At 37.1% G+C, this 14078-nt stretch overlaps 1 protein-coding gene across 1 annotated transcript; it reads right to left on the minus strand.

The window, feature by feature from the left end:
- Window positions 1–986: 986 nt before the first annotated feature.
- Window positions 987–9478, minus strand: LOC100370120 (metabotropic glutamate receptor 3-like). Its single transcript, XM_006820896.3, has 4 exons — window positions 8072–9478; window positions 5589–6664; window positions 5108–5282; window positions 987–3287 (listed from the first exon to the last, which is right to left on the minus strand). The coding sequence occupies exons 1-4, from the start codon at window positions 9450–9452 to the stop codon at window positions 3208–3210; spliced, it is 2712 nt and encodes a 903-aa protein (XP_006820959.1). The 5' UTR covers window positions 9453–9478; the 3' UTR covers window positions 987–3207.
- Between the last annotated feature and the right edge of the window lie 4600 nt (window positions 9479–14078).

The following is a 14078-nucleotide window of genomic DNA, read 5'->3' on the forward strand; positions in this document are numbered from 1 at the left end:
AGGTCTCGTTGAAATCTCATTACATAGGCATTGGTTCAGATGTATGTGGCGATAGTTAAATAATACCGAATCACAAATACGTAACAAAAAACACAGAAAACAAACAAAATAATTAAAAAAAATAGTAAAAGTTAAATGAATATTTAAAATAAAATACACGCCGTACAATACATCTGATTTTAATTAGTTTGATGAGTACGAAGACAATAGGTAATAATGTTTACTTTGAATACATTCAAATTCCACATCTCCCGTTCGATGTGAGTCTCTTTTTTTTTTCTGTGGACGCGATGACCACCGCCCTTTAATTTGTTTTGTATTTTTGAAACTTCTCTCTCCTTGCTGTGTAATATTTGAGCAAATTGTCGCTGGTGGCGCTATCATCAGAAACACATTTATCATTCCAAGCCGTGTATATGAATTGTTTGAGCTTGGCTCAAAATGGTGGCGTTTTGCAGATCGGCCAAAAGGGGGCGGTCTTTTGTTATTTTCCTGCTCGGCAAATTGGTTTCGGTCAACTCAATTTGAATATATTTTCGATAACTTATGTGCGTATTTGAATATTATTTGTTGTTACAAAGAACACATTTATAAAATCGAGTACTGCGTCATTTCAAAAAGGTGAGGCATGTACATTTCAGTAACTTCGGTATTCATTTTCTTTGGTTCATTTCCTTTCTGATCACAATTGTACAATGTGTGTGTTCATGTCCCGAAACGCCATCTTTCAACCGACTGTCCGCAATATGTGACATTGATATATTGCATATATGAATTTAACAATAAGAGATGTGATGGGCAAACAAATGCTGATACGTGAGAACTAAAAACATATTGACAAAGAGATTTCACATAGAAATACAACCTATTGTAGGACGAACGAATTCCATTCAGTACTGAAGTGTTACATTTACGTTGTAGCATCTGAAGTATCTCTCACTCATATGAGTGCGCCCTCAGTCGTCAAATAAAGACACAGCAAAATGTATACAAACAACAGACAGCTCCACATTTTTATTTATTGATAACTTTTAGAGCAGCAATTGCATTTCTCCATTACACGTATAATATTTGTCGTTATTTACAATGTTTCATATCCAAGGTAGGATTATCCATTACACTTGCATACATGAACATCTTCAATGGATGCAGAGAATGTCATTTGGTCCGTTTAGTATTGAGTATGAAACGAGACATTGAACCTATGCGCACATAGACAGTGTCATCACCATAATAGCATTAACACCGAACACCGAATGCACAATGTTGCCCGGTAAATATTCAATATATACAATGAATGAACTTGACTCGTCGCGATTCAAGTTATTTGTAAGAATTAGGGAAGCCTTTGAAGTACTGAGTTCTACATTTCGATTATTATATCCGTCATTCGGTTGTATCAACGATGAGTTCGTACTCTCGCCTTTTTATCTGTGGGTGGCGTTGTCAAACGGTGTACACGTGTATGTACTGATTGTGTATGTGCATAACAATTTGTATGTTTTTTTTGTCTGGAAACGAGAATTATTTTAATATAAACGTATGAATGTTGTCTTTCACCACGCCTTCAAAGTATCCCAGCAAGACTAGGCAAGGTATTACAATTGATGTGGCAGTGGTTGCAAGAGATTTCTCATTGCGAACATGTCAAACTTTGAATTCACCGAAAGACGTTATCAAAATATAAAAAAAGTGCTCATCAACTTGATTTGGTGAGTTGTATATATATTAATATTACATGGCACCTTATGAGAAACAATTGACAAAAGAAAACATGGAAGGGAATGTGTTGAAACCCCATTTTGAAATGTAGAAATCGATTATTATATTATATTATCTCCATAATAATAATAAATGGATTAATTGGTGTGTCTAGAATATATGATGAGGTTAGATTCACTACGCGCCCTGTATGAAAGACATCATGGTGTACTGTAGTTATATAATTACATCCCATAGTGTTACTCAGGCAATGTACAGCATATACCATGTGACTACAATCTTACGTCACATTCATGTTTGTTATATAATATTTCAGTTAAGTTTGGTCCTGATTGTACTAAACAATAGTGAAGGAAACTGTTTGCTTGAGTACTCGACTCATCGTTGTATACATTCATGGAAGGCATCTAGTTCAAATAAATAATAACATACACCATTGCACCTTGGACACAGACTTGTCTAGATATTACTTATTACTTTGCGCTCGTATCTAATATATTCTTTTTATAACATAAAGCTAGGTAAATGACGTTGTTATCATCTGATCAAATGCTGCTTAATTTATGTAAATTATGATTCCGCTGAGCCGAGCCACACTGCTTGGTACGTAATCCAGTATATTGCAATATATTTTCAATAGACCGTTTATTACGCACACAAGATCCCGCGTTATGCGTGAAAAACAGCACACACAAAGTTCATAGCGTCGTAGTGGTGTCAAAACATGCCGTGACAAACGCGAAAGTATTTTCAGGGTATTTTCACGCTTGATAATGAGCTTTACACATGTGATACTGGTCAATTTTAATGAAGTAAAGATATCCCAGCGTCATATTCCCCTCTGAAAGATCGGATTTTTAAACATTGAACTGTAAAAAAAAAGTTCATGTTCAAATATAATTTGAATTTTGAGGCAAACATTCGACCCGCGCTTTCACGAATTACGCGAGATCTTGCAGTGAAAGGAACATTACTTAAGAACACAACATGTAATTTATGCCTTACTAATAACAAATCCGCAACAATATATCGTTGCGATTATTGTATGAAATCAGGTATTTTACTTATACATGTACACGCAATGTACACGCAGTTGCACCATACTTCATGCAATATTCAATGATAAAAGCGATAACAAATTTAAAACAATTCTGTTAATATTTTTTGTGTATCAAAGCTTGGGGCACACCCTGGAGGTAATAATTGAATATCCCTTATTTCAGCCTAGGAGTATTAAATTCAGAGTCCACAGAGAAAACATATCAGTTCCAATAAACATTTCTACAATATAGAAATCAATTACGGCACGTTTTCAGGCGTACATAGTTCCGGGCTGAGTTCACATCACGGGCACTCTTGCCAACCGCCGTTATTTGAGTTTCATATTTCTAGATTTCCTCCGAAGGTGGCGCTCTTTCAAACAAGTAAGCAGTACTCTTGAAATCTTTCCTCAATTTACCCACGTTATCCTGCTTTCTTCAATAATTACGTAAGCGAGGTTTGACTGTCTGTGTTTTGACTATCACATTGCGCTAACGAGCTGTGAAGATGAAGAAACACGTGACCTGCAATAAAGAACGACATATTGAGAATGTTGATTAACGTTATATAGCAGCAATGCAAAACGACACACACATTCATCGGAATCGATAACGAGGCTTGGCATATTCTGCTTGGGGCACTCGTAAATTGTACACATTTGTGTGTGGTATACAGGCCTGATATGAAAGTCAATCCCAGACATGGTTTGGCCACATTCATAGTTGGCAGCTGGATCCATCACAGAAGTCATACTTCATATCTATTTTTTTCTAATAAAAATCTTCTTACAATGGCTTCTGATATGGAGCATACTCGTGTACGTGCATTATCACAAGTTTACGGACAACACTATTCCATGTATTCGTTGTTGCCATGCGCGTGATAATATCGATCTTAAAAGCTGTATCAATCACTGCACATGCATGATAGTGTTTTTCATTTTTGTCTGTACAGTGTAGTGCACAAGCATCGGCACAAGATGGCAGCTGCAATATGTGTAAACCATATATTGACATTCAAATATGGGCTAGGAAATCCATTTAAGGTGTTGTCAGACTTGTCAAGATTTTATCCAAGACAGCAGCTAATTAATTTTCATATAAATTTTTGTAAATGTGTAAGTTTGAAGTTTCAACCAAATTATGTTCTAGTTAAGGACATATATTTCGATTTCATATTTCACATTTTCTAGTCAACATTGCTTTCGTTGTTGTGACCAGTCAATGTTTCGTCAATTGCTGACATACCACTTGTGAGGCAAGGAATGGCTTCTGCTAATTAAAATATTTTGTCATCAAGTGCATTTCAATGTCTGACAAGCGTGTCGTTTTCAGTCACATGTTAACTAATGCTACTTCCCTAAAACCTTGCCGTAGAAGGGCATTGTGATAGAATTTGATATTCATTTTCCCATAGTTCCGTGCACCTTTACCTATCACGGTGCTTTGCCCACTGGTTGCTTCCATGCATTTGAACTATTGAATCGGTGATTGTGAGTAGGAAAGATAATCGTACGTACTGGAAGACATGTTGTCATCATCTAACACTAAGAGCGTCGTTCTGTCATAGGCGGAAGTCAAGATAATACTCAGATTGCAGTAGTCATATTCGCATCCATCTTGGATATTTTAATTTCCCGAGGGTTTAGATTTTCCAAATTACATGAAGCAGTACGAAACATAATTTGTGAAGTGTTGATTTTCGTTTGTGCATTATTGAATGACGTCTCAGATGAACAACAATAGATTGAAGTTCTTCAGAGTAGAGGTAATTCCAAAGCCCTGGATTCACATGTAACATGTGAGACACAGAGTGTCCACATACCAAATCATTTCCCAACAGATAATATGGAAACATACAAACATACAGTTCTATGACTATTAACAATTACAGGAGCTTTATATATTGTGTAATTACTTCATAGAAGGGCCAATTAAAAACTAACCATGATCTGAAGTGTGGGTAACCAATAATATTTTAGCGCAGAATAATTTGTGAATATTAGAATATTGCGTGTTTGTGTTGAAATTCGCAAACGTTTTGAAAATATTGTTATAATTTGTGTTTGCCCGAATAGTGAAGAGAGGCATGGCCACCACTGTGACAGATCTTTCAACAAGCGGCAAGCCATATTAAAATGAATTGTATATATTTACACTGTAATACAACATTGCTGTTGCGTATATCTATATATCGAGTCTTAATAATAATAAGATCGCCGTGATTGAGACTGTACGCCGCATTTCATTTCTTAGCCCATTAAAACCTACGTTCCGTGAAGTTATTTCATTATTTGTCTAATATATGTGGGCATTATCCTAAGTAGACAGTTTAATTGACTAACCATGATTCTGTGAATATGTCGATCCAGGTTTGCGGAATGTTGCTGATGTGCAGCTTAATTTCCTAACGTTCTTCTCTGGCTGGAAGATTATGATGTAGACTTTGGGTACAAAGAGACATCCAAGAGCAACTGACGCACTCAGACTAACAGCAATACTTAATGTTGTCGTTTGGATCTGTAAAAAAAATCAAGACAAGAATAATATGTCGCCATTGCGTGTTTACTTACGATTAAAAGTGATCTGGGGCTTTGCTGGGCTTTTTTTATGTTGAACGTCAATCAATGTGATAAAACAGTCTATCCAGATCCATACAGAAATGTGGAACTAATCGAGTATGTCATTCTAGAAATAATAATTCTACAATTGAATTTCACTAAAAAAAAGAATTTTCTAGAACGATTTACATTGCTATAACTATTCATCAATCGTTATTGTCTGTTTATAAAAATATTGACTGAGTCTAATTTCAAGGATACTCACCCTGAAATCACTTCCAGTGCCAAAGTATATTGGAACGAACGATAACCAGACAATACAGGTTGTATACATGGTGAAGCCAATAAACTTGGCTTCGTTGAAATTTTCTGGAATCTTACGAGTTTTGAACGCGTACACAGTACACAACATTATAAGGAACATGTCATACACCAGCGAAATGATCAGAGCCGTCTCCATAATATTACACTTTAAAATAACAATATCTCTTCTACCGTCTGGGGAAAAAAGCCGTATACCGGGCGGATCGAGTACAAACCAGATGACCTCGCCGATAAGCTGCACCGCAATAATACAGAAACAAATCACTAACTGAGATTGTGGACTGATATACTTTGGCCTCTGTGCTGAACGTTGAGCGCTGTTGAAAATCCGAGAAATACGATTAGTTTTGGTGAGTAAAGCTGCATAACAGATACAGAACGAGAGACCGAGTCCAAACCTCTGAACCCCGCACACAATGGCAGAGGGTTTACAGAGTAACGGAAATGTTAACAGATAGCACATAAGTATTCCAGTCAATAGAAGGTAGCTGAGTTCTCGACCAGATGCTTTCACAACAGGAGTGTCATTGTGCACCAGAAATATACCTATCACAATCCAAGTCCAAATGAATCCAAAAATAGCAATGGCGGTTGGAATTATAGACCAGACCTCGTGCCACTCCATGTGCTGTTTTGGCAGTTTATAACAGCCCTTTAGGTCATTAGTGGGGAAGCTTCCATTTCCACAGTCCACACAAGTGAATTCATCTTTCAGGTACTCCCAGGGTTGGCACTTAGTGCAGATCCAGCAACAACTCTCACCTTCGCGTACGTGTTTCACTTCTCCTCGCATACACGGTAGGCTACACTGAGAATATGGGAATATTCCTTCTCCATGCTTTGGTAGTCGCGGATTGAATCTAACGAGAGATGGGTCCAAGTAGAGGACGTTGGCCCAGTGACCCACCTTTTTGTAAGCATATAATCCAGTGTGTTGGTCCTTCTGAAAGTTCATTATATCATAGCGTCCAAGTCCATCACCTTGTTCATCGAAGCTCACCTGTGATTTTACCATATCTGTTGTAAGCAACATTACAAGATTATGTTTAATTTTAACTATGGGAATATAAGAAAGATACGCGTAGAGCTAAAACTTTATAACTGACATCCACGACTGTGCGCAATGTTGTTCCATATATTTACCCCACTAATAAGATCAGTTGTTGTATTATGTTTGTTTTCTTTTTTTCGCTTATTTTTTATTGTTGTGTGTTCCCTAACCAGATTATGCCGTTGGAACTGGTTCAACAAATTCCCCATAAGATGCAACAGAACTTGTTGGACAATGTAAGTTGATTAATGGCTCTAAGGCTCTAAATCTTTTGTATTTATATAAGGAAAGTATTGTAAAGATATTGTAAAGGTTGTTTATAAAAAGAACAGGGACTAAACAGGCATGTTTAAATTTTGACTAATAATGAATTCAATTGGTAAAGTATCATTCTACTTTGTCAATAGATTGAAGCATTAGTGTCTTCATATATTTCAAAAATCGTCACGTAATAATTTTGCTTTTTTTCTAGATTTGTCCAAAATGAATAAACTGAAGTTGATAGAGTTGCACAATGTCAATTATTTTTCTATATCAGTCAGCAATTCTATGTTGTCGTGCACTCCCAGTTCTCTATTTCAAAAGTCGCCGATTACACTATTGACATACATTATGTGGATTATAATGACTGTACATACAGGGACCTAAATCTAGCTTCAACTCATCTGTGTCATCTCAAATGATTACAAAAGCATATTTTTGCCGGGCAATTATACTAATGTGCTGAAGAAATTATTACACTGAAATTGGTTCAACAGCCATTTCCAATAAATTGTCCCCTATGCAAGAATCAATAGTATTAATAAGCCAGTAAAGAAGTTTATCCATTTTGACTCTACTGATTAAATAGCTAGGGGCTTTGAATATACAGATGATTAGGGGAAACTATTTTCATTTTTTCATCACAAATATTCAACCGCACGATTTAGTTTTGATATTAAAGTAATGCGGCATATTCATTAGATTCTTTGAACATGACAAATATAGACGTTACCTATTTAAACAACGGGCAAAGCTTTGTGAAGTGTGAGAGGGATAACTGAATATGTACAATATAAGGGCGGAACTGTTCATATATGACACGAACATGCATCATTGCAGTTATGATTCTCAATAATAAGGGTGTTAACAGAATAGTAGCATTTCTACCTGCGATATTAAGACAATATGGCAAAATGTCTGCACGTCAATCCACACTAACCAAAGCTAAAACGTTATCATAGCGTACACCAAGCTCCTGTTTACTCACAGAATATGTGCTCTCGGACGGCCTAAATCTAAATTCATATTATATACCATTTCTAACTAAATGAACGAATTCCCTAAAAGTGCGATAAACATGTGTATGCTTGAATAATTTACTGAAAACCTACCTTTAAAACTGACGTTAAGGATTTCTCTGTACAGCTCCTCTCCTTTAATTGGATCCATTGCAGCACATATTTTATTTGTGTGTGGACACAAGCGTTCATGCATATTATGCAGTGCATGTGCCACAGCATAGACGGCATCGATGACAAACTGAACTTTAGAGTCCTGGTAATAATCTGTGGAAGTTAAGTCTTTGTCGTCTGGGCAAGGTGGGTTAGTATTATTGCTAAATCCAGAGTCAATACCAATGCTACATTTGAAAATTTGCTCCCAATACTCCACAAACCATGGATTCCTGGAATTACCCCACGGATTGAGTTTCAGAAAGTACTCATCGAACGAATCGACCCTCAGTGCCTGAAGTTCAAGAGTTATAGCACCTTCGGCAACTTCTTCATTGTTTATCACAGGCAGCTCTTGCTTGCCCCAACCGTCACTTGCAATCCATATGAAATTTTCAGATAAATTTGCCCTTTTAGCAGCTGTGAGCACACCTGTGGTGTCGTCGCTCCTGGTGAACAGAATTACAGCACGTGCGTTTGGAATCCGTTTAATAGCATGTATAACATCATCGTATGTAGAGCTATCTGACGATGTTGGAATGACATTTGATGTTGCTATACAAATATCTCTATTCCTGGCTTCGCGAAGAAATTGGCTGATGCCCATCTCGCCATACTGACCCTCTGAAGCAACAGTGGACACGTAGGTCCAGTTGAACCGTAAAACAACCTCAGCTATAGCCTTTGCTTGAAAATTATCTGGTGGAACTGTTCTGGCAAAGAATTCATATCGAGTTTTATCAGTTAGTTTTGCGCTAGTAGACGCGTAGCTTACTTGTGGTATATGAAATAGTCTCAATAAATTGGCAACTTGTATTGAAACACTGCTATATGCTCCCCCGATCACTCCGGCCACAGGTTTTGGAAGGTCTGTAAAACTTTCTGTTCCATTAATGCAAGTTAACTGCGTCTGCAACTCAATGTTTGTCAGTGAAGATCGTATAAATTCGAGTGATTGTTCCAAAGCATATGTGTCTCTAGAACACGTGTCTAAGATATTTGCGCCTATTTTAATTCCAGGCAGTAGCGTGGGGTCGTCATTTATTCTGTCGATCGCAAACAGCATAGCCTCCAGACGCTGTATGCCTCTATTGGCGTTTATCGGTCCACATGGTATATCATTTTCGCCTTTTTCGTGAACAGGAAATAATCCACCAATAATAAGATCACCGTCTTCATAGGCATTGCTTGGGCCATATCCGCTGCCTGATTCGTTACCATTTACAAACGTGATGTATAGATACTGACACGCAAGTACATACACGAGCGAAGTAATACTTCGTTTACACCAGCGCAAGTGCGGGTATACTTGTTTATGCATTCCTCTCCGCAACAGCGTCACATCCAGTGAACAGACTTGATAGTGCGAACTCCGGTCTCAAATCCAATCATTTCCACAGTCAGTTATATCTCATGGGAGGTGGTCCTTTATCTCTGTAGTCGAGTAAGAGAGATTTTTCCACCGGGGATCTCCCACATGTCTTTTTAGCGGTAGATGATCAGGTGTAACCGTGCGGTAGTTTCATTCTAGGTTTGGTCCAGTTCCCTGATAGTATCACTCGTGTGAGAGCAGTATTAAACTCATATCAATCAGATAGCAAGTGACAATAACAATACCGACAAACGCCAGTCTTCATCAGAGGACTAATGTCATTATACCGATGAAATGAAAAGTAAATTTGCACTCCTCTTCGGATCAGCTCCGCTGTCAACTGGCATTTACACACGCTTTTTAGCAGCTGGTGATAGAAGAAAACAGACAATGTGTTAGAAGAACTATTTAGCAGACAAGTAATTTAGTCGGGAAAAAAATTCGATGGATGTTTTACGCAACGTTGCCTGCAGACAAATTGCGCATGAATGAGTTCTACGTGTGGACTAGAATCGGTATTTGTTGCACGACAGCTGAAACATGTGTTCATTTTTTCCATAGCAACATATGCTAGTTATCAAAGCCGCTATTCATGAGCGCGATAGCAGCCTCACATACCCAATATGGCCCATTACAATTAAATCACAGTGCTCAGCCGATTCATTAAGCTCCCTGTTAACATTCGCACATTCTTGTTATCACGAAATAAAATATGTCATAAAACAACGCAATGAATTTGAACATTTACAGCCCAGGATCCGTGGACCGCTAACAACAGAGCGTAACTGTACACAGCCGAGTAAAAGTGACAAATGTACAACACAAATAACGTTTAGATTATTGGCGTGCTGCTTAGCAACGCAAAATAAAAACGTGTTTTTGTTGAACTATTTTCCAAGAGTTCCAGATTCGTAAATGTGTGAACATTTGTCAACACCAATGCATCAATGGGTTTTCCATGTGACATTTCTTTTCAAGTTTACCGATTTTACTAGAACAACTGGCAACACATGTTTACCGCTAGCAAAATACCCGCAGGCGATACCCGATATGCTCTATGTGACAGAATGTCTCGGATGATTGTATTCAGACGAAGTGGGATTAGGAAATCAAAGAATGCGAGAGTATCGTTTACCACAGCCATTTTAAAAGACGTACAAAACACTTATGTTTGATGCGGTGATGTAAATGGTTCTTGTTGTTATTTGGCATTTGATGTTTCTGCCTTTTTTATCAACATATTATGTTATTATAGGTATAATTAATTTATTCACTAATACGGCCTCTTGCCCCTATCAACGTGACGTAACTGGGTCGTCTTTCCGACTTTAACGAAATGCCAATTGAAAATAGAAGATATGACGCAGACTTCAATTGTTCCCAAGCACAGTTTTCAAAGTAACATTTGTCACGATATCGTAAAATGACTTGGATATAATTTGTTACAAAGGGTTCATATATATATATATATATATATATATATATATATATATATATATATATATACATATATATACAGTCTAGTATTATGTAATGGGGCCACTACTACTAAACGTGTTTGGAATAACGTTATGAGATTGTTTTGCCAGCAGGCGACAGAGTGGATTATATATTACCGAATTGAAAGTACATGTGCAGTATAAGCATATGTCAGAGTAGCATAGCGTGGGAAGTGACATAAGTTCATTACATGATGTTATATATTAAACACATCAATAATTACATGATTCTCTCAATGACTCAATATGCGGGGAAGCACTTACAATAAACATGAAACTACATAGATGTGTAAATTGACATCAGAAGAGTTAATAACAGTTATTTAGCCTATACAAAATAGCCTGTCGCAATTTACTTTAATGCCGGAAATTGGTTTTCTTTTTTTTCACGCAATTAAATGGTGTAGAATCATTATCATTACGCAACTCTTATGTCAATCAATCCGTGAAGCAGAATGAATCACTTATAGACGTTTTGTACCCTCGCACATGCTATGATTTATGATGCTGTCAATAGTGTCACTCCCTCCCACTAGGAGACAGTTGCACCTGATAGATCTAGACGGTGATGTTCTTTTGACTAGCATTGCCAGGAAAAAGCATGTTGTGGAATCATAAATGTATACACTTGGAAGTAATTTGCAACTAACTTGAACAATTCGGGAAAGCAGTTGGCAACATTGTAATTTGTGTAAAAAAACTCGTTCTCAATTTGGTGGAAACATGGAAGTACAACTCCCAATTAAAGTTTAATTTCCAATTAGCTCTTATTGACTATCCCTGCGCAGAAAACACAACAACACGACCTATCAGTACGTTGTGACGATTTCATAACACCGTAACTGAATTGTTTGTCCTTAATTCAACCCCTTCTTTCTGTCTCTCGTGTGTGCCATTATCTGAATGGTGCGAGTGTCGAGGCAAATGCAGCAGTCAGTAAACTATCCTTGTTAGCAGATATATGACAAATGATTGGCATCTTCGACTAAATTACCGGGGATAATGTAACTAACAAAATGTGAATTGACAAATTGCACGGAAACACAGTTAATATGTACCAAGGTCGCGCGGGAGTCAATGTAATTAAATAAAAAAAACAAATTCCACAAACAATGGTAAAGTAATAAAATTTCAGTGAGATCGTTTTTTGATAACGTTAATGAAACGCACTTAATGACTACTTAGTATATGCTCACTGTTGGCAAATTTGAAGTTACATTTAACTTTAGATCATGAGTTTTCTGCATGCACGTTGTTATCTGACTATGTGAATAGATTGATTCTCTGAGAATCGTTACCTATAAACGGGAAGCTGACAATCCCCGGGGATTTCAATAAGGAATCAACGATGCACCATAAACCTTGTTCGCAAATGATCGCCGAGATTTCGTTGAGAGCGATAGAGCAAAAGATACCACCCTCTTCCCATAAAATAGTGCTCCGTTCTCATCACGTTCACTTTTCCCATGATAAAGACTACCGAATAGAATGGTATTTCGAAAAGCAAATGCAATGGCGGTAGAGAACAGGAAAACTATTTTGGGGAGAAAGTCCCGCAGCTATCTCGTTCTCAGCGATATCTCGGCGGCCATTTTCAAATAAGGTGTATTGTATACATTATTTAACTTCATTGTGCTTTGAACTTTAATTATTTTTGCTCCGATATTAGCCTTATTTGAAGTTCCTCCTTAAACTGATATCATGTACTATATTGCTAACCATATAGTGGGAATAATTATCCTATTTGCTGACTTGTGTGTAATAATCTCAGAAGAAATTGGCAATTTAACCTTTCTTTTCAGTAGTTCTGACAGGTAACTACTAAGGAAATTGCTGCTGCGATTTTTCTCATAACCCATTATTAACAAAGCTCGTAAACATGCCGTTATCATTGATGAAATCATACATTATAACGACGACAATGTGCTGCTGACCACCATGAATATGGTGACGTCATCGATTGCTTTACTCTGTCTTATGCTATTCCCCGATCACAATTATGGTAGATCGGAATTAACCAGATACACTGCGTGACAGGTTATATGTATCATTTCCATGCGCCACTTACTATTACCATCCGAATGACCAAACATTACTGTAAATGCCAGTCAATGTTGATCAATGTCGGATATAATCACGCCCACTCCGTAAAGTGTGTAAACATTGTTTGTTTCCACTGACCGTTGCTGCAACGCGGCTTCTATTTCATTGATATGTTTGTTAATTGTTTATTTTTTTAGAATCTGAATTGAATTGTTTGACTGTGTTTAATTACTGTGAATAGACGAACGAACATTTTTCCCGTAAAATGCAGCCACTCCAGCAGTGTGATATTAATATTTATCTCATATATTTATATACAAGCACAATAATTATGTGAGAGTGTGAGTTTTTTAGAATCAGCTCAATTACAAAGATGTTGAACTGAATGAGTGTGTATGGGAGGCATGGCGACATATGCATTCTTGACTGATGACGTTATCACCTTATAACACTTGTAGCGTCGGTTGATACCAGTGATGTCATTGCAGAGTATTACCCACGAACTGAAGGAGATAATACTGGCCATAGAGACAGATTTTTGCGAGACTGCGCTTACGAATCATATGCTAATTTATGCTGATTAAGCGCGACGTCTAGACGAGCATTCAGCAGCAAATAGTTTATTTAAATCGGCAGAAATATTATAATTATTACCGATATTTGTTTCCGAAATAAAGTCGTTATAGCTAAAAAAAATTCGATTATATAGTTAGAATTGTTAGAATCATGCTGCAAACACATTTCAGTCAATATTATGTATTGTAACAATGTGTCACAGTGTAAGGCCTGCTTATTGCTACTGAGAGTGACACCCACAGAACTCACACTGAACGGGGTTTTTTCACTGCTAGAATGGAGTAGACAAGACAATATTCCTGGGAATGAAATACACATACACCAAAATATCGAGGTAAAGCTCTTTGGTTTTAATACCTCTCAAAATAATCACAAGAAATAAAAAACAGAAAAATACAATGAATAAAGTCACTAAAATAGAGGATTGCTTAGGGAAGTGTGCATTAGTGATAACTCA

This window comes from Saccoglossus kowalevskii, chromosome 3 (assembly GCF_978046115.1).
Source record: "Saccoglossus kowalevskii chromosome 3, keSacKowa6.1, whole genome shotgun sequence".
Taxonomy (NCBI): Eukaryota; Metazoa; Hemichordata; class Enteropneusta; family Harrimaniidae; genus Saccoglossus; species Saccoglossus kowalevskii.

Coding starts and splice junctions, on each gene's coding strand:
- LOC100370120 (XM_006820896.3), bottom strand. CDS start 9,452: ATGCATAAACAAGTATACCCGCACTTGCGCTGGTGTAAACGAAGTATT. Junction 6,665..8,071: donor CCTTAACGTCAGTTTTAAAG/GTAGGTTTTCAG, acceptor TGCTTACAACAG/ATATGGTAAAATCACAGGTG. Junction 3,288..5,107: donor GACATATTCACAGAATCATG/GTTAGTCAATTA, acceptor TCTTTATTGCAG/GTCACGTGTTTCTTCATCTT.